Source organism: Vigna unguiculata, chromosome 8 (genome assembly GCF_004118075.2).
Source record: "Vigna unguiculata cultivar IT97K-499-35 chromosome 8, ASM411807v1, whole genome shotgun sequence".
NCBI lineage: Eukaryota > Viridiplantae > Streptophyta > Magnoliopsida > Fabales > Fabaceae > Vigna > Vigna unguiculata.
This window is the reverse complement of record NC_040286.1, coordinates 23,733,136-23,755,077: the sequence shown is the minus strand read 5'-3', so window position 1 is coordinate 23,755,077 and position 21,942 is coordinate 23,733,136. Positions and strand designations below refer to the sequence as shown.

Below are 21,942 nucleotides of genomic sequence, written 5' to 3'. Positions count from 1 at the left end.
GATTTTAAAACTGTGATCTTTGATGATCCTTAAACCATATTTATAAAACTGTGGTAATTTCAATGTTTAGGCTATGATTTTTTACATGTGGTCAAGTTTGAAAGATTCATTTATAAATAAGGATGGATATGTTCACGGGACATATTTTGCAAATAATTCAATAGCTTATTATATATAATGTAAAAGTAAATAAAGTAAACATATATTATGTTCAACAAAAAAAATATATATACATATTTTAACAGATTAAATTTGTTTATCCATGACTGTAAACATATGTTGGGACGAAATTTGTGTGCATTTGTGTGGCTCTGACTGAGGTTATTATGAGTAAGGCATAGTGTGTGATTGGATTCACTGAAGTGTTGGTTAACTCTTAAACTATGATCACTGACCAAGCACACATTCAATTCAACTGAACCACGCCTTGCGGAATGGGAGAATAATAAGGGCTTGGACTAGACCGTGCATTCAGGTCACTGTCATAACGTGGCAACTTCCAATTTCCTTACTCTTCGTGCGCGCGTGCTACAATGAATGAGTATAAAGTTGGTAATGTTTGCAGTGCTTTCACACTCTTCACTGCTGATTTATCACACCCACGTTTCTGCATGCAAACATAATCTCTCACACAAACACTCGTTACTAAAGTTTTTGTTATCCTCGTCATTTTCTCTCTTCTATTGTTTCTCAAGACAAACAAATCCTGAGAGCCAGAAGATGGATGTGAGAATAGGGTTTGTGGTGTTTTTGTGTGTTCTTCCGGTGATGGTCTCAGCCATTCGCCCTCACCTAACCCCTTTCTATGTCAAGGGTCGTGTCTATTGTGACCCTTGTCGTGCTGGTTTTGAGACACCCCTCACTACCTACATTGCTGGTAAGTCATCTACATAACAGGTTATACTTCATAGTTTTATGTTTGTTAAACATAATTTGTTCCAAACTACATAATTATCATCGACATGCATACGAGAAAACTATTCCGAACATACCCTACATCTTTGTTCAATCACACGTGTGTGTTGTTTTCAATCCAAAGTGTTACAGCTTTGGCTTCTTTGAAATGTTGCTTCGTAGGTGCGGAGGTTACTCTGGTATGCAAGGACAGAATCAGAGGTATTATTGTGTACAGCAAGATGGTTAAGACCGATTCCTCAGGATCATATACGATCTTCGTGGACGCGAATCAAGCTAACCAAAACTGTGATGCGAGTCTTGTAACCAGTCCTCTACGTGACTGCAACGAACCCACTCCAGGGCGTGATCACTCACGTGTTATTCTCAATCGCTACAATGGTATTGCTACCAATGATAGGTTTGTCAACAACTTGGGTTTCATGAAGAAAAAGATTGCATCAGCTTGTGCAAGGATTTTCAGACGATACCGAGATTATGATGATGAGAATTAGTTTCACTCGATTCTTTGTTTTAGGGTTTTCTTATGATTGCATGGTAGTGGGTGCTGATTTCAATAATAGAACGTAGGTTCTTCTTTATAGGGCTACAGATGTTGCAGCTAGTGAATTTTGTAGTGATGTATTTGGCTATGGTTCTTTCATGGAGAGTGCTAATCGGGCACATCACATTTTTTTATTTTTTTTGGATTAGTTGGTATGAAATTGAAAGCTTTTTTTTTTTTTTTGCATTAGTTGGTATAAAATTGAATGCTTAAAATGATGTCATTGGTGGAAGCGATACCAGACTCGGTTTTTTAGAGCAAAATTTCGGACTAAAGTCTTGTGAATAAAAGAAACATGGTTAGGGGGAAAATCCTAAACTGAAAATTAACAAATATAATAGATATTCTGCTAAAATAATATATGATTAAAAAATTTATGAAGGTTTGTTTCTATTGCTTAATTTTCACTTTCCAATTTAAAGTATAAATAATAATTTTCTCTTTCTTGTTTCCTTGTTGATTGGTTTTGTTTTTTTTTTTTTTTTGTTATATTGGTATAATGTGATGGGGTTGGTTTGATTAATTTTAGACACTTTTCTATTTATATTTCTCACTTTAGTAAAGAGAATTCACAGTTTAAAGGGATGTTATTTAACATTGATTTTTTAATCTTTTAGCAAGAGTTTTAGAATCGATATTAACTAAAACATTGTTGAAAGTTTGGGATTTTTAATATTCGTTCTTGTATATATTGATGTTGAAAATATTTTAACGTCGGTTTTTGTAGATCAATGTTAAGAAAAAGTCTTAACTTTTAATATTAGTTATAATATCACTTGATTAATGTTGAATGTTTTAACCTTTAAACATTGATAAAGGTAATAATTGATATTAAAAATCTAACTCTTTTTTTTTTTTAAATGGACTACTTGAGTAACGTTCAAATTGTTTAGAATACTAAGTAATAAACAGGTAATTTAATAACTTTCAAACTCGGTATTAGAATGTTTTTAGCAGGCAAAAACCATTCAGCTTTTGTTTTCACTCAACGGAAGTATGCAAAAGATGAATATGTAAGTTTTTCATAATTCCCTCAACATTTTTTCTTAATCCACTCAATTTTGTTTTTGGAAAACGATTATTTGACTAACAAAAGATTGACTTTAACAAAGGTTTCACGTGGCAAAAAATTAATTTATTATTTTATTATAATAAAATTTTTCATTGTTGTCTCTAAAGTAAAGGAAATTTTCGTGAAACTCTCTCTCTCTCATCAGTTTTAATATTGGAGTTTCACGCTTCACTTCCTGTGTCCCCAACCTTGAAGCAGTGTCCATGGTTCTCCTCCTCCACACTTAATTCAACGCAAAATTTTGTTCATGTCTATGTCGTGCATTGGTTTCATATTTAGGGTTTGTCTCTATCTTTTGTTTCGTAAACCTTTCTCCACCATATCTGTGCCAAATTCATGAACCCTATTTATGATTCATTTTCTTTTTTGCGCAAAGTTGGTTCTTGGTTCACTTCTCATCCTTATTTATTTATTTTTTTTTTGGATTTTTTTCTCTCCACCTTGCTTTTCCAAAAAGTGAGTGGGTTGTTGGCATCTCCGAACTGTGCACTACAAAATATGTGTCCAAAAATTGCTGAAAAATATATTAAATACTTAATTAACAAACGTGGTCTGATTAAATGGCAAATGCTGTACATGATTTTGCACAACAGGTAATCCATATGAAGATGCCCAATTAATTTGAAACTGCATCTGACCTACAGGGACACATGTTCACCTTGCCTTTTCAAAAGTGAGTGGGTTATGGGTATCCTAGAGAGTGTAAGATCCAGGAAAATTAGTTTAATTATTAAATAGAGAAAACAATAAAGGAATGATGTGGTATATTTTGATTTATTACATTATTATTAAGTTAAGAAGTTAAGGTAATCCAGTTGATAGCTGGTTGGTAATGGAAGTCATGAGTTAAATTCCATGAGGTACATTTATTAGAATTAATTTTAATAAATATGGAATAAGGTTAAGGTGTAGAATTAAATTGTTATTAAGTTAGGTTTATAACCAATTGATTTCATAGCTTATGCCAATATTATATATTTGGAGAGAGAGAGAGAGGTGTAGAATTATATTGTTATTAAGTTAGGTTTATAACCAATTGAAGAGAGGGAGAGGTCAAGGTCTAAAAGAGGAAAATTGGGCACTATAGAATACGAAAGTAATTGATTCAAGGATTGTTAAGTAATTGATTCAAAGATTGTTAAAGAGTGGTCTTTAAGCCTAATTCAACTCACAAAACCTACTTGTAAGGTGAGATTTGCACCTCACTTATATATTATAAAATTGTCTTATTTTTATTTGATGTTGGACTTCCAACAAAGTAAAGGGAGTTAACTTTTTCTCTTAATATATGATTATATGTAATGTTTACGGATTAAATTATAGAAATGTGTTTTATTGGTGATTATAAATAACTACATTTTGATGAAAGAATCTCTAGAGGAATTCCGAAATCCACTTTTTGGATTAAAGTTTTAGTGAAAAGGGAATATATTTTTGTTTTTGATAGATTGTTTTTACGAAGCTTTAAATTGGATTAAATTGGGTTTCCGAAAATAAAATGATAGAGTTATATTATATCATAGAATAAGACATGGATTGGTGTGTGTGCAGAAAATGGAATGTTGGTATTATATTATCTTTTAGATATGCTTATAATATATTATAGCATTAATAGATGAAACGAGTGTGGAGAAGCATATATTATATAGTATGTTGAAAATTAGTAACTTTGTTACTTGTGAAAGTTGTACGAAACTTTTACATATAGTATAGGGTGCTTCATATAGAAATTGAAAGCATTATAATAATGAGATTATACTATATAAATATTAATATTTTATTAGGATAAAAGTTTATTACGCTATTTGGTCTCCAAAAGTTTGGTCACTTTCCAAACATAAGAAACCAATTTAGCAACCAGAAGTGATACCAAATTCGGTTGCTAGTTTTGTCACAAAAGGTAGGTAGTTAGAGACCAATTATTTTGATCGCTAAAGTATGATTATTATATTTATGTACAAATTTTTTTGTCGCTAAATTGGTGGCAAAGTTATGATACAAACAACAACTAATTAAATCGGTCACTAAAGTATGATTATTTTATTGATATACAATTTTTTTGGGGTCGCTGAAATGGTGGCAAATTTTTTTATCAACAGGGACTAATATTGGTTGGTCGTTAAATTGGTGGCAAAGTTCAGAGACTAACAGTGACCCATAAAATCGGTCGCTGATTAGCAAAAAAACAAAAAACTATTTTTGTTATTATTTACGATTTTTACCTGCTTAAAAACAATATTTTTACCTGTTTATGGATGATAAAAATTTAATCTAGTTAAGTAATAACAAACTACATTACATAATATAGTAAAGTGTAGTACATAAATTACAAGTGGTAAATATATAACATGATCCAAAAAAAAAAAAAACAAAAATAGTTTGAAAGTGTGCAATTTGAAACACACCAAATAACTAAACATGAAACTAATGATATCCTGGTCTACTATCACTGATATGGTCTATTTTATCATCTCCAATAGTAGTAGGATCACTAGGACCTGGCACAACATTCTTCAAATGAATATGTTGCAAAATAAGTTTCATTTGTTCATCTTGTTGGCACATACGTTCATTTTGTTCATGCATACGTTCACTTTGTTCAACATGATTTTTCAGCAAGTTTTCAACCTTTTCTTCAAGTGTCTTCTCCTTGGCATTCTTTGCCATAAGTTCAACATTCAACTTTTGAATAGTCTCATACATTTCTTCTATTTGATGTACTACTAGAGCTTGGGTAGTAGAAGAGTGAGCACCTGTAGAACTATAAAACTTTTTGCTTAATGTACCAAGTCCATACACATTCCCTTTCTTACTTTCACCTCCAACAACACTAAAGTATATATCATTGTCGTCAATAGAGGGAACATGAGAGTTTTGTGAAGATGAGCCTTCTTGCATGTGTTATTGTTGAACTTCTTCTCGACGTTGCTTATATATTTCCTGAAAATAATAACATAAACTATTCTCAAGAAGGAAACGCACAACAAACACTAAATTATAACATTAAATGTTAAACATACTGCAAGGTCATGGGTCTTGTCATTGACCCATTCTCTAGTCTTTAGTTTCTTTGTTCTTTCTACAATCTCTCAAGCAGTTGGTTCTCGTTCAAGTTGCCTAGTCTACATATATTTAAACACAAGTAAAATTTTAGCATCTTAAGTTTAATATATTATATTTCAATTAACTATACAAAAATATAATAAGTACCATTTTCTTAAAATGAGTTGCAGTAGATATGGAACCACCATAGTAGGCTGTGACTTCTTTCTGAACAACCCGATTTGCCTTGGCTGTGACACTCTTGTCTTGGAATTTTATAGAACTCCAATGAATATCCAAGGCTACTCGAACACTTGGTGGAATCCAAGTCCCCTTGTCCTGACCATTCATAACTTTGTTCATTGCATTTTTTAAAATATGTGAGCCTTTCATTTCAAAAACAGATCCTATGGCTTGCTCTTGTTCTGGATCCCACCTATATTCTTTCTCAATGAAAAATTAGTTAGCAAACACACATAATTGAATAATATAAATAACATTTCAAATGTAATCATAATTCAACTTGCCTTAAATTCTCCAAACCATCTATCTCTAAGCTCGATTCGAACCTCCTTCCAACTTCGATTCGAACCTTCTTCCAACTGGGATTTGGTTAATCAAATTTTTGTTTGAAGATCCGTGAGATTATAGTAGACGGACCATTAGCTGGAGTAAATATGTGTTTAAACATATTGTCAAAATGATATATGTAAATATTGACAAATTAAAGAAATTTCACAATGAAATTAAAATATACTTACTCTCCTTTTTCTACATGAAGCCAAGGCCTATGATAAATGATATTGCCAGATTCACACACTCCGGTGTAAGTGAATCATTTATTGGCAAAGGTTGATTCAGTGTGGTCTCTATAGAAAAGCTAGTACGAATGAACTCTTCTATTAAATGTTCAACATCTTCTTCCTCAACTTTAGGAAGTGATGGTCTTTCACAGATAGGACGTCTAGACTCCATGGTGGTTGGATGAATAGATAAAGTGGGAGAGTTGGTGTTAGGTGAAGCCCTATCAGCAACACGAACACCTCGTCCACCACGATTGGGTGGTCTACGACCACCACTTCTACCCCTTTGAGTCATTTGCAAGTGGAACTTATTACATATATAACATGTAAGAAATTAAACGAAGTGGAACAATGAATTGTTAGTAAACAAAATAAGTTAATGAAAAGACTCAAACCTAGTTGTGTTTTCTACACCCAAACGTGTCAGATATTTTGCCTCTCATTCACTACAATTATCACAAATCACAAACATATTAATGTAAAAGATAATTAACACAAGATGTGCAATTAATTGTAATGCATGAATTACCAAAGACGTATCTGTTTCATCAAAATCACTATCCATGTCACCCTCACTTGAAATGATTGAAGACCATCTTACTCAAAGTATGGTTGAACCTCTTTACAATTTTGAAGAACATACAACTGGGCAACATCAAAGTCTCTTTGGTTCAGAAAATATGTTATGGACTTTCCAATTGCTCTTCTGGGGTAATTGAAAATTGAAATAGGAGGCGTAAATGAAGGCCCGTCACCTACATCAACATTACGAGGAATCCTAGTCCTTCTTGTTTCAACATGATCAAGATAATAAAATGAGGAAAAGGTAGATGTTTCCTCCACTAAGTAAGTTTCACAAATAGAGCCCTCCACCCTAGCTTTATTTTTTACTTTCTATTTTAGGGAGTGTAAGAACCTAAAAAAGAATATAAACATGGATATTTTAAACTATTGAAAAAGTATACAATAAATAGTGTAAAGGTGATTAGTAATTTTATACCTCTCAAATGGATACATCCAACGAAATTGAACTAGACCACCAACTTTTGCCTTATAAGGTAGATGAATTGGAAGGTGTTCCATGGAATCAAAGAAGCTTGGTGGGAATATTTGTTTCAATTTACATAACAACACGGGTCTATGTTCTTCCAGAACTCTTAGGTGTTCAACATGTGGTGTTGTAGAACTTAATTATCTAAAGAAAAGGCTCAATCCAACTAGAACTTTCCAAATTGATTTTGGTAAAGAGTCAAATGCAATTGGAAGTAATCGTTGCATGAAAACATGACAATCATGACTTTTCATTCCATGTAACTTTCCGTCATTAAATTTAACACATCTACCCAAATTGGAAGCACATCCATTTGGCAACTTAAGTTCTTTAACCCATTTACAAATAGAGACTCTTTGGGATTTGGTAAATGCATATACTTCCTTTGGTTTTTGCCACGAATAATGTCTTTCAACTCTAGCTCTTTTCAATTACGTATTGCTGCTAAATCCAATCGAGCCTTATTTGAATCCTTAGTTTTTCCTTTGATATCCATCATTATGTCAAACACATTCATGGACACGTTTATTTTTGTATGCATAAATCAATATTATGGCGTAAAAGTTGAGTTTTCCAATAAGGTAACCTCCAAAATATACTTTTTTTCTTCTAATTATGATTAATACCATATCAAGGAATATTTCCTTGTTCTTGTAATTCAATGCAAATTGGAAATTGTGCAACCCTATTCCAAATATCAAGGCTAGACAAACATGGGGGAGGAGGATCTTTCTCAACAACCTTTTTCTTAAATGCCTTTTTATTCCTTCTAAATGGATGATCAGGTGGCAATCAAAATAAGAGATATTGTGGCTATGACTAAGTGAGAATGCCTTTGTTCTTTCCATACATATAGGGCAAGCAAGTCTACCAGAAGTCATCCAACCCGATAACATGCCATAAGCTAGAAAGTCATTAATTGTCCACATCAACACCATCTTTCATCATAAAGTTTTTTCTCAATGACGCATCATAAGTCAATGTTCCTTCAGTCCAAAGGGAGCACAACTCGTCTATAAGTGGTTGCAAGAACATGTCAATCTTATGCTTTGGATTGGAAGGACTTGAAATTAAGACTGTAAAAAACATAAATTCTCTCTTCATGCACATGGAAGGTGGAAGATTTTATGGAGTTAGGATAACTAGCCAACAAGAATAACTTCTTCCATATTGACCAAAAGGATTAAACCCATCTGCACATAAACCTAATCTAACATTTCTCGGGTCTTGACCAAAAGTTCTTCCAAGCTTCCCCATAAGATGGATGACACAAAATAGAGGGATCCCTTTGATTCTCACTATGTCATCTCATGTGAGGTGTAGTGGCCATTGAAGAATATAACCTTTTAAGTCTTGGAATAATAGGAAAGTACCACATCTTTTTAACAACAATCTTCTTTTCAATTCCTCTCCTAGTGATTGTCTTATATCGATCCATTCCATAAATAAAGCAATTAGTTATACCTTTATGAGAATTTTCATTGTAATACAACATGCATCCTTTTGGGCAACAATCAATTTTTGTACAACCTAAACCAAATTTTTCCACCGACTTCTTAGCTTGGAAAAAATTATTAACCATTCGATAATCATTCGGCATAGTCTCTCCCATAAGTTAGACTATCTTATTGAAACATCCTTCATGCATATTACAATCAGATTTCAAGCTTAGAACTTTCAAAGAAGTCGACAATTTTGAGTGATTATCACACCCTTCCCACAAGGGTGCTTGCGCAGCAACAAGCATTTCAAAGAATCCTTTAGTTTCAGGAATATGATTTTCCTCCATGTATTTTGATCCAATTACACCTTTTGCTTGCATGCAATGGGCATTTGAGGATCTAGCATGATCCATGATCATTTTATTAAAGGACCTTTTTTAATATTTTAATTCAACATGCATTTTTTGTAGTATTTAAACTATCTAGCAGTGTGACAAGATATGAACCCTTAATTTAAAATGCATCATGGTTTAGACTAATAAAAAATTAAAAAGAATTCATCTTTTTAAATTGATTCTCTTATGAACTTGTAAAACAAAAAAATATAGTGATAAAAAGGTAGGTAAGCCCTGGAAATAAGAAAAATTAAACACATACCGATAATGTATAAGTAAATGGATAGTGCACAAACAAATACAATGCATTTCAAAAACAAGTGTAAATTGCTCGGTATTTTTCAGTAATAATAGGTTTCTTATTATGATAATTATATTACTTAATATAAATTATGATAGTCAAGTGCGTGCAGGTTGAAGTTTTGAAAAATTGTTTGGTTGAATTGGAAGATTGCGGGTGTTGGAGTTTTTTCATTTTCATGTAAGGGGCTAATTAACTTCATTTATTTAAAATTCTAACTTGAAAGTGTTGATACATAAAACATATGGTGCATGCTACCCAAATTTAAAACCACTTATTTTCAACTCCACAAAAATCACAAAAATATTGTTTTATGATACAGAACAAATTCACATAACTATTGTGAAAATGCACTTAACTGACATCAAAAGAAATTCATACATAAAACTAACCTTTCAGGACAACGCCAACACAATCAACTCCAAGCGAAAAAACTTTGCTCAACCTCAATCTCATTGACCTTTACTAAGCTACAATGGCGAGCATCTGGGAAAGAAGAAAAAAGGGGAGCGATGAGGACTCGAGTTTGATTTTGGAGAGAAAAGGAAGAATGAGGACTCCACTGACCAACAAACAAAACTCCTCTTATGCCTTTTCATAAACACATTCGTCTTCAATGTCGGGGACCTCAATTGGAAATCAAATATTAGGGCTTCACAACGAATAAAATCAACAATCGAAACATGGGGAGTTTCGATTACTTACCAGGTTTACGTTCTTCTCACTTCACAAACCACCAATCGCGTACCCTTCAAACGTGTTACAACTTGCACTCTTAGTGAGATCTAGTGAGCTACAAATATAATTGTGACATAAAATAGGGAGTATCCACTAGATGCAAACTTGTATTCTTTGAACATGTTGCATTTGTTTCTCAAATTGAACCTAAGAATGTGAATGATGCATTATGTGATAGTAACTTGGTTGTTGCTATGCAAGATAAACTTAATCAATTCATTAGGAATAATGTGTGGTCTCTTGTTCCTAAAACTGATGTAATGAATGTGATTGGTACAAAATGGGTGTTTAGGAATAAAATGGATGAAAATGGTAACATTGATAGGAATAAGGCTAGGCTAGTTGTTAAAGGTTATAATCAAGAGGAAGGCATTGATTTTTATGAAACATATGCACCTGTAGCTAGGTTAGAAGCTGTGAGGTTATTGTTAGCATATGCATGCATGTGTAATTTCAAACTTTCTCAAATGGATGTGAAAAGTGCATTCTTGAATGGTTTCTTAAATGAAGAAGTGTATGTATCACAACCCCTTAGCTTTGAAGATCACCTTTATCCTAATCATGTTTTCAAGTTTAAAAAGGCTTTATATTGTTTGAAACAAGCACCACGATAGTGATATAAGAGGTTAAGCAACTTTCTTTTATCTAAAGGATATGCTAGAGGTGTGGTTGATAAAACACTTTTCATTAGAAAGCATGCAAGGGATGTAATACTCGTTCAAGTATATGTAGATGATATAATCTTTGGATCAAGTAATAACTCCATGTGTGAAGAGTTTGTTGCAACTATGCAGGGAGGATTTGAGATGTCTATGATGGGTGAGCTAACCTACTTCCTAGGGTTGCAAGCGAAGCAACTCATGCATGGACATTTTTAAGCCAATCAAAATACTATTTTGACCTACTCAAAAAGTTCAAAATGGAGGATTGCAAAGAGGCTGTCACTCCAATTGCTACAAACTGCCTTATGGATGTAGATGAAGCTGGACAACAAGTTAATTCAACCAAATATAGAGGATTAATTGGTTCCTTGCTATATCTAACCGCTATTAGGCCGGATATACAATTTGGTGTTTGCTTGTGGGCAAGGTTTCAATCCAATCCAAAGGAATCACACTTCAAAGCTACAAAAAGGATCTCAAGTATCTGAAAGGGACAACTAATGTTGGATTATGGTACCCTAATGAATCCAACATTGTTCTTAGTGGTTTTTCAGATTCTGACTATGCAGGGTGCAAATTGAATAGGAAAAGCACAAGTGGTATATGCCATCTATTTGGATCAAGCCTAATCTCATGGAATAACAAGAAGTAAGCATGTGTAGCACTATTTATAGCTGAGGCTGAGTACATAGCAACTGGACATCCATGTGCTCAAAGCATATAGTTGAAGCATCAACTTATGGATTATGGTGTAAAGCTAAAAAAGGTACCTCTTTATGGTGATAATACAAGTGCAATCAACCTAACTAACAGTCTAATTCAGCATTCTAAAACTAAACACATTGAAATTGGGCATCATTTCATAAGAGATCATATTCAAAAAGGTGATATTGAAATCATGTTTGTAAAAACTGAAAATCAATTTGTGGATGTATTCACCAAACCACTTGCATGTGATAGATTTAATAAGCTTAGAACTGAATTAGGTATTCTTGACATGAAGAATGTATGTTGGCTTGTTAATCTTATTAGATCATGTGTGTGTTGCATTTAAAGTGGTAAAATCTGCATAATTTGAAAACTGCCAGAATTTCAGTCAGCTAAATTTACAAATTCAACACATAGATTTCACTTAAAATGTCAAAATCTGCATAATTTGTGTTCTAGAACTATTTCAATCTATTAAATCTCACAAGCAACACATATATTTAATTTAAATTGGTTTGGTGTGAATTTCGTGTGATATCAAATTTTTAGTCAACTAAAACTGCAAAATCAACACATAGATTTCACTTAAAACTGCCACTGCACTAAAAATCAATTTTATGGTACAGTTTTAGTCGACTAACTTTGTATTTTTATGTGTTAAAATCACTTATGCTGATATGGATTTGCTTGAATTGATTTTAATTGATTGACCATCAAGTGCTTTAATTACATTAGCTAAAATCAACTTTTCATATTGCATTGACCATAAAGTGCTTTAATTACTTGATTTCCAATGTGCATGCATTAGATGTGAACTGTTTGTGAGTGGATCATTCATAAAACGCATGGGAAATACATTACTGCATACTCTGATATAGATTCCCTCACATTTAATTGGTTGTGATTTCCTATATTGCACTCAAACCATAAAATTTGTACAAATTAATTGACTGATTTTGAAAATCAACATGCTAATTTTATAAATACTTGCATAAGTATCATGCATTGGCATTCTCACATGCTAGTAAGAGCCAAACCTACAATTCACCATGCCTAAAAGACAACGAACAACCCCCTCAGATGATGAAAGCTCCATCCCACCTACTTCATCCTCTGCCAATGCCTTGAATCATGGAAGGCTTGAAGTATGGTTTGAAGACCATGAAGACATAATTCAGACCTTCCTAATTGAAATCAATAGGAAGCAAATAATCATTCTTAAGGTGATTCACATGTCATGGCTCAATTGTTTCAAAGTTTTCGGACATGGCCACTATAAGACAACTTGCACCTTATCCTTATTCATTGCCACACCTAGTGCTGAAACAGTATGGCCAAGATAATCCACTTGTTACAACCCAAAAGAACACTTAGACAATTTAGCAAATAGTTTATGTTGTTGTAATTTTTGCAACACTACTTCAAGGTGTTGTAAATGTGCTAGCCAAGTGGGGCTGAAAACTAATATATCATTAAAAAATACAAGCACAAATTTCCTCAACATACCCTGGAAAATTTCATTCATTAAACTTTGAAATGTGGTTGGTGCATTGGTGAGACCAAACGGCATCATAACCCATTCATAGTGGCCTTGATGGGTGCGAAAAGCAGTCTTAAATCTGTCCTATTCATTCATTAATATTTAGTGATAGCCAGAGCGAAGATCCAATTTCGAAAAGAATTTTGCCCCATGTAGCTCATCAATTAATTCATCTACAGTGGGAATAGGAAAACTATATTTAATAGTTATAGCATTCAAGGCTCTATAATCAGTGTAGAACCTCCAAGTGTCATCTTTCTTCTTAACAAGTATTATCAAGGAAGAAAAAAGTCTATTACTGGGACAATAATTCCTGCAATCAACATTTCCTGAACTATAATCTCAATTTGCTCTTTCTGGCTATGGGGATACCTGTATGGGCGAACCTTTACCGGTGTTGAACCTGACAACAACAGAATGGAATGATTGTGGTACCGATGAGGAGGTAATCCAACAAGCATCGAGAATACCACACTATAGTTATGCAACATTGCGGCCAATTCTGGTGCAATAGTAGTAGGGAACACCAACCCCTGATCCGAAAAATAGTCTTTTTGTTTAAACTGCAGTGTGAATAACTCCTATATAGCATGTGTGTGATGCATTCTGCGTAGGTGATGGAAGTGAGCTAACATTGGTAAAAAGGGTTGGTCACCCTGTAATGTGACAAATTGATTGCCCAAATAAAACTTAAGTGTAAGTTTACTATAATAAGAAATGTGGGGCCTGATCGTGGCTAACCAAGTAGCTCCCAACACGAGATCCACACCAGTGACATCGAATAGATACATAGGTAATTTTAAGACATGGCCTTGAATCTTAACCTCCAATTCACTGACCCTCTCTTCAACAACTAATGCACTGCCATTACCTACCAACACTTGAAATTTGGGAATGGGCTCAATAGGCAACTTTAAAAAATGATCCAAACGTGGTTGCAAAAAATTATCACTTGAACCATTATCCACTAAAACCTGCACTATCAGACCATTAATAACACCCGTAAACTTTAGAGTACCAAAACTAGAGCATCCTTTTAATGCATTATACGACATATGATGTTTTGGGGCCAATTGTAATTCCAAATTCTGCTCACGATCGGGAGGCTCAGGTTGTAATTCACCATTACTCTCATCCTACCATTGAAGAAGTAAATATTATTTGTTGAAACACCTATGAGTAGGTGAAAACTTGTCATCACAGGTATAACAAAAACCTTTTTCACGCTTGAGTTGCATCTCGGCAGGGGTTATTCTTTTGACATTGGAATGTCGAATAGTGGTGGAACTCGAATGCAGAGGGGGGACTAGGCAGGAGAGGAGGTAAGCTAGTGGATTTTATGGTCTGACTAAGAGAGAAGGAAGGGTTTGCAACTTGTGTTTTGGAAGATGGAAAATTAGAGTACTGTTTGGATTTGGCAACATACTTCTCCTCATATAACTTGGCCAAGGAGACAACTCTAATTAGGGTTGCAAGGGATTGAGAAATGGCATCTCTTCTAATATCAGGTTTCAAGCCTCCCACAAAACAATCTAGTAAGGCCTACGGTGATATACCTTGAACTCTGTTAGCTAAGGTAGTGAATTGAACATAATAATCATGCACAGAACCTGTTTCTATAAGTTTAAACAAGCGGGATCGCGAGCACTCATATAGTGAGGGTCCAAACTCCATTTCTAAAGCACGAGTAAAAGCAACCCACGAATGGAAAGAATCATGACGCGTCATCATCTAGTACCAAGGAACGACGTCCTTGTCAAAATGAATTGCAGCAATGGTAAGTTGATGGTCATCCGGTGTATTATAATAGGAGAAAAAATGCTCTGCTTTAAAAATCTACTACAACACCTCCTAACCATCAAAGCGCGGAAAGTCCAACTTGACGTTACGCACTTGAAATGGGGGTGAAACAATCTGAGGTGTGTGCTCCCGCTCAATATTTTGCTTCTGTAGGTTATCTACGACAACTTCTAACATTTTGAATCGCATTATATTTTCTTGATGTCGAGTCTCCATTAATTCCAAAATACGCTCCACATCAGTGGTGAGGTCTTTGAGGCGAGTATTCTTCGCCATATCAATGAAAGTACCAATTGAAACAGAGAATAAGGTATTCCAAGAACAAATTCAATTCTCTATAGTAGTATTATTGAATTTCAGAAAGTACTCATCAAATAATGAGTATTGCAGAAAATGACCCAAAACAGTATGAACAAAAACTTAATATGAGAAATAGGTCCAGAGAGAGAAGTTCATAGCAAAACCATCCTCCCTTTCTCTCACCACAACAAACAGAATATATACTAAACTTTTGAACAATCAAAATCCTTCAACCTAGAGTTAGTTATTTTAATTCTCGTGCTTTTCTTGCCTCCATGATTTGCTAGGTGTCCTTGCTGAATTGCATCAGTAATTAACTCTTCTGCCCCTCTATTATGAACTTTGTTGTTACCGGTCTCAGTTGCACTTGTTACAGATGTATATTCCCTCATACTTCCAAAAGAAAAAAGATAATAAATTTGTAATAACAAGCTAAAAAAAGTACATGAAAGAAACATAAATAGTAAAATAGTGGGTGTACATCTATTATCTAACCTTAGAAAAACATTATTGAAGCATATCATCCAATCTCTGTCGGTAAAGAGCCAAACGCTGTAACGGTGTAATGACATTATGAGTTCTTTGAGATTTGAGATTTGAGGAAATGAGAACCGAACATAATATCTGGTCCCAAACAAAGTTTGTATACGCATCTTTCATTTTTTTTTTTCTTTGTATGAACTTTCTAAGAGTATTATACTTTGAAATTCTTCGAGAAAGAACTAGGAAATAAACATTTTGGTGACAAAAGAAAAGATGCTTAATATGGAAAAACAGAGTGGTATTACCAATACCACTATATGAATAATCAATTCAGAAGAGATATGCTAGTAGTTTTAAATCATAGCTGTCAATAGTGAAACTACTCTGAAATGTGTTCTTTAAATCTGTTTCTTGTGACAAACTGCTATTTCATCTTTCCAAAGCCACAGATAATAAATTCTTAAATAAAAATTTGTAGAATGCTAAAGAAATAATATATTAGCAGAATGGAGTGATGTAGAAAAGGTATATAGGTGTTTACCCTGGTGTAGGCATAAACTCCAGCTTCAGTTGGTCCTGTAGGACTTCCCCTCCTAATGAATCTTCCTTCTTTGAAAATATAAAGCATTGGAATTCCAGTTGATAATTCTAAACTAATCACCTGCCAAAATGTGAGAAAATAAAAATAAAGCTTGGCTCTTTATGACATGTGAACATAGAAAATTGCCATTACTCTTAACACTTCACCAATCACCTCCCGGGAAGTTAGTTTGTCCAGATACATAATAATGGATCTCAGTGAATTCCCATGAGCAGAAACCATAACATTCTTTCCAGATAAAAGTTGAGGTTCAATCTGCAGTATAATGTCAATGGAATCAGCTTCTTGTAGATGCTACAATGTAAAGTTTTAACACACATAACACTTGATAAAACAGGAAGAAGAGGAGATTGTAATGATGTAATGTTTCTAATATGTTGTTGTTTTTATTCTTTATTGAAAAGAACATGACACAAAATCTACACAATAGCATACCTGTTCTCTAAAATAGGCAACTGCCCTTTGAGCACACATTTCCAAACTTTCACCATTTGGGGGAGGTATGTTATAACTTCGACGCCACTCATGAACTTGTTCTTTGCCATACCTTTCTGCTGTTTCTTGTTTATTTAGACCCTGTAGTTCCCCATACCTGAAATGATAACAAGCATGTCATATATATGCACACAAGTACCAAACATTGTAAGTTGAAGAAGATTACTACATTCTTTCATTCAATTGCCAGGCTGATATGACTGGAATGGAATGCTTTTTTGTATCTTCACCAAAAACTTGGCTCCACTCCCTTGCTTGTTCATTCTCATTGTGCATTATGATAGGCACCTGCACGAAGTTTCATTCCTTATAGTTTACACACAAATTCAGCGGATATGTTGTGTCTATTTTAACAGTTGAGGTGTTCATGTTACTACCTTCATGCGGCGGTGCTGTGTCATGGCAAGCATGGCTGTCATTTGTGCTCGAATCAAAGCAGATGTAAAGATGAGATCCACAGGAATACTGCTAATTCTTTTGCCTGCTTCAATTGCCTCATCAATACCCTTCTTGCTGAGGGGAACATCAACACAACCTGTGAACAAGTTCTTTTCATTCCACAAGGACTCGCCGTGTCGAACAAGGATCAGAGCAGCTTCATCTGAGTATGAATCAATTTAATAGTTCCAATCAACTAAAACATGGTTAATCAAACTTCAAGCTGCAATCCACATGAACAAGCTTTGAAATTTAAACATGTCAACTGAGAGCAGAGTTTGTCTTACTTGATTTTTTGTGAGTGTCTCTGTCACTGTTTTTGCTTCTTGAAGGGGATGATACCAAGTCAACCACAGATGTTTTTGATTCTATACATTGAATTACATTAAAATTCCTTCTTGATAAACGGTTACTTCTGATAAAATCCTTTGTCACTGCTAGTCTTCCAATGTTGTTCAACTTATGCTGGTGATTAAAATTGTTGATGTGAGAATTGGATTGAAAAGCACCAATTGCTTGGTTATACACTCCAGCAGCCATTCTCTGTAGATTGAAAACAAACTATTCATCATGAATGTAGACATTTATTTGTCCGTATTAGCATCAAAAACCCACCTAGATGTTTGAATCAACCAAAAGAGTAAACAAAAACAAGCTCATACAAGGTTAGAAGACATGCTATTGTTGATCATCAATAATGAGAAAATAACAGCAAATGAAAGTGAAACATAGGGAAATTAAAACAACCCTTACTAAAAAAAAGTGCAGATTTATGAGGATGAATGCAAAAAAAATCAAGATGACCCCAGGTGGAGAAAAAGCAGGAAAAAAAAAAAAAAACCTTCTGTTTTCTACAACAGAGTGATTCATTAAGAGTACCTGCAGCACCCTTATACCAGTGCATATGTGAAAGTGAAAGTGAGAAGAGTGTATGTTTAAAGAGATAAAAGGAAGGAACATTTATTGGCCGCATTTTATAAAAGGTTGGTGGCGAAGAAAACGAGGTGGTGGTGGAGGCAATGCAGTTTACGTAGAATTAGTAGTAGTAGTTGACGGAGTTAATTATATAAGCTACTCATATTCACTCCAACTGATGAAAGAAAAAAGGTGTCGATTATTGAGAGGTAAAGTGAGTTACTAAGAGTATTTGTTACGACTCACTTGAAATGCGGAAGAGTGAATAGAATTAGTGACACAGAACAATTGATGTTTGGATAAAAGTAAATTTTACTATATAAGTCAATTAGTATTAGTCTTGTTATGGTTTTATCCTTTTCTCTGTTGTTAATCTTATTATAAATTAGTTAGTGTCTTATAATTAATATCACAATATGTGACTGAATAATAATATTAGTGTTGTCCTCGTTAGTTAGTGTTACCTGCCATTAGAACGATTAAAATGGGTCATCCGGCTCATCTAACCCGATCCTCTACGGGTTGACCACGTAATGAATCAATTCAATCGGACTAACTTATTTGTGAGCTTAAAAAATTTGAGTTCGGTCCAACCCATCACGAGATGGTGAGTTAAATAGGTGAGCTCACTTAATTAAAAAAATTACAATTTTTTTGTCTTCAATCTAAACCTATTTTAAACTTATTTTTTTCCTTTTAGACAATAAATAAATCATTGATCACAAAAGCTAAATCATAATTCTAAATAAAAATCTAGATTATACCCTACTAAAAGAAGATGACTAATGAAAGACAAAGAAGGTAGAGAGCGAATGAAGTGTTATGGGCATGGGTCTCTCTCCCCCAAAATTAATAAAAAAAAATTACTTGTGTGTTTGGGTTGGACTGTTAAGTAAAGAGTGAGGTTTTTTTTTTTTTCCGGATTAGCTAACCAACACGGCTCACCACGGGTTCAACCTAGGTGAGCCAAGTTCTTAGTGAGTCAGATCCATTTTTGGTTCGTACTGAAATCTGCAAAAGAAAAAATTAACTCAAATCAATTCAAACCTATGGTGGACTAGGTTAACTCACGGATTTTAACCCATTTTGATAGATTTACATGCCATCATCACATCTCTTTATCACTTATAATACATTTTAATATAGTGTCTTCTATTTTTAACAATCACTGTGTTCCCAAAGGTATTGTCCTCTCTGAAGCGTGGAGTTCTGTCATAGTTTTGTCCTTAAAAGGCGCTTCAGAGGGGGTGAAGGGGCAAGGAGTATTTAAACTGCACTTCACTTCAACTCCTAAGCGGTGTGAGATTTATTTGGTATACCAGAACAATTATTGTATTAGTTTTAATATTTGTATTTTTTTCAATTTTTGATTAATTAAAAAATGTATAGTTTTAAAAATAAATAAAAGTAAATTTATTTAATAATAACTCTATAAACAAGATAAATGAAATGCCATGGTTATATATATATATATATGTGTGTGTGTGTGTGTGTGTGTGGTTTAATTACTCGGATGGTACCCACATTGGTAGGAGTGTATCAATTTGGTACCCGCGGGATGCCACGTATCACTCTCTGGTTTTTTTTTTTTGTTATTTTTTTGCAAAATTTTTTTGTTACCATGTGTCAAGTTCCTGTTGTGACACGTGGTAATGTTAGTGCCACGTGGTAGGATAATGTCACGTGTAGCAAATGTCATTGTATTGATTTCAATTTAGTACCTGTATTTATCTTATTATTTCAATTTAGTCATCACTTTTGTGTCTTTGGTTCAATTTTGTCCCAATTTTTTATAATAATTGAAGTATATTTTTTAATTCATCTTTTTATAAGATTAAAACTAATTAAGTATTAATATTTTTACAAAATTAAGTACTTATATTTATATTAAAATTTAGTGGTCAAATAATACATTGACAAGATATGGGTTAATAATATACAATAACGTAGTTTTAATAAAAAAAATTAGTATAACATTTATACAAATAATAGATTTGGTCTTGAATTGGACATAAACAGTATTGTTTTACTTTGAAAAAAAAAGTGGATGATTATATTGTTCTATTAATATAACATTTTTTTACAACTAAATTTTATATAAATATCAGTACTTAATGTTGTAAAAATATTTATACTTAATTACTTTTAATCTTATAAAAAATGACTTAAAAAATGTTCTTCAATTATTAAAAAAAAATTGGGACAAAATTGAACCAAATGCACAAAAGTTGGAACTAAATTGAAATAATCAGGTATATATGGGTACTAAATTGAAATCAATATAATGACATTTGTCACACGTGACATTATCCTGTCATGTGGCAATGAGATTGCCACGTGTCACAACAGGGACTGCACACGTGGCAACAAAAAAATTTTGCAAAAAAAATTAAAAAAATTAAAAAAATCAGAGAGTGACACGTGGCGTGCCGTTAACGGCATTAATTATTTTTTTTTTCTAAAAGGGACATGATTGAGACACTTTTGAAAAAGTGGGATGCAATTGACACTTTTTTTTTCACGGGTACCAAATTAACACACTCTTACTAAAGTGGGTACCATCCGAGTAATTAAACCTATATATATATAATATTTAAAAAGTAAACAAAATCACTATAAAAATCTATATATTTTTTAAAAAATAAAAAATAATTGTATAATAATATACAGTTTTCAAAATTATATAAATTTTATTAATAAAAATTATGTAATTATCCTTCATATTAGAAGTTTTTGTCAACTTGCTAGTAATTTATGGGCTGTCAAAGGTCAACTGAAACCACTAGTCAATAAAATGAAAAGACAAAGCAAAAGCAGTGCGGTGGTGGAGTTTCAACTATTATTTTCGGTATTCAATATCATCGACGCAAACTCTCATTCGTCAGACTTTCTATTTCTACTTTAGCGGCGATACAAACTATCATCGGTGACACTTTATCTAAGATCTCACATTGGACTGCAATAATTTTTTGTTTGAAAATATTGTTTATTATTAAATTTTAATAATATTTTTGTTATGAAATAAAGTGAATAATAAAGAGAATAATAGATAATAGTGAAGAAACAATAGAGAATAGAAAATGAGAGAATAGGGAGCAACTCATCTATGTATTATTATTCATAGGAAGAGTCCTATTTATAGATACAATATGTAATCCATAAAGGAAACAAATCAACTTAGTTAATACAAATATTTACCATAGAGAGTAATGAATCATATGAGTAAATGTATCAAATCAATGGACAATCATTAATTCATAACACTCCCCCTTGAGTGTCCATTGATAAAGAATGTGCCTCGTTAAAACCTTACTAGGAAAAACCCTTTGGGATAAAAAAAAACCTAGTGAAGGAAAAAGAGTACAACATTCTGTATTCTTTAATACAATATTGTTCATCACATATTCTATTTCTCCCCCTCATGTAAACTTACATCATTAAGGTGACAGAGTCCGAATTTGTGAGTCATTTGCTCAAAAGTTTTTCTTGGAAAAAACTTTACAAATAGACTTGTCATATTTTCAGATGAACGAATTTTTGGATATCTATATCATCCTTTCAATTGAACAATACACTATTGTCTTTATATATGGTTGTTGATTCCATCTTTCTCGGGAATAGTCACAAGTTTCTTGCACATGTTGAATTATAAACCTTAACCAAACATATTCACAACTTTCCTCGTAATTTGTATGAT

General features: G+C 33.2%; 2 protein-coding genes across 3 annotated transcripts; one reads left to right on the top strand and one right to left on the bottom strand.

Moving 5' to 3' along the window:
* The first annotated feature begins 720 nt into the window (after window positions 1-720).
* LOC114195013 (protein DOWNSTREAM OF FLC-like) lies at window positions 721-1,409 on the top strand. Its single transcript, XM_028085415.1, has 2 exons — window positions 721-877; window positions 1,078-1,409. Exons 1-2 carry the CDS (start codon window positions 721-723, stop codon window positions 1,407-1,409), a joined length of 489 nt encoding a protein of 162 aa, XP_027941216.1.
* A 13,926-nt stretch (window positions 1,410-15,335) lies between these two features.
* LOC114195411 (2,3-bisphosphoglycerate-dependent phosphoglycerate mutase-like) lies at window positions 15,336-18,330 on the bottom strand. Of its 2 annotated transcripts, none has more exons than XM_028085874.1 (9): window positions 18,210-18,330; window positions 17,618-17,873; window positions 17,270-17,493; window positions 17,062-17,180; window positions 16,833-16,989; window positions 16,551-16,652; window positions 16,338-16,457; window positions 15,809-15,865; window positions 15,336-15,706 (listed from the first exon to the last, which is right to left on the bottom strand). In XM_028085874.1, the coding sequence occupies exons 1-8, from the start codon at window positions 18,288-18,290 to the stop codon at window positions 15,821-15,823; spliced, it is 1,104 nt and encodes a 367-aa protein (XP_027941675.1). In that variant the 5' UTR covers window positions 18,291-18,330; the 3' UTR covers window positions 15,336-15,706; window positions 15,809-15,820. The 2 variants fall into 2 exon arrangements, with proteins under 2 accessions (XP_027941675.1, XP_027941676.1); XM_028085875.1 differs by having other exon boundaries at window positions 18,172-18,242.
* Window positions 18,331-21,942: the final 3,612 nt, after the last annotated feature.

Excerpts from the sequence above, each read along its gene's own strand:
- LOC114195013 (XM_028085415.1), top strand. The coding sequence starts at position 721 with ATGGATGTGAGAATAGGGTTTGTGGTGTTTTTGTGTGTTCTTCCGGTG. Across the intron at positions 878-1,077 it reads CCTCACTACCTACATTGCTG|GTGCGGAGGTTACTCTGGTA; the intron begins GTAAGTCATCTA and ends GTTGCTTCGTAG.
- LOC114195411 (XM_028085874.1), bottom strand. The coding sequence starts at position 18,290 with ATGTTCCTTCCTTTTATCTCTTTAAACATACACTCTTCTCACTTTCAC. Across the intron at positions 17,494-17,617 it reads AGACACTCACAAAAAATCAA|ATGAAGCTGCTCTGATCCTT; the intron begins GTAAGACAAACT and ends ATTCATACTCAG. Across the intron at positions 17,181-17,269 it reads CACAGCACCGCCGCATGAAG|GTGCCTATCATAATGCACAA; the intron begins GTAGTAACATGA and ends AACTTCGTGCAG.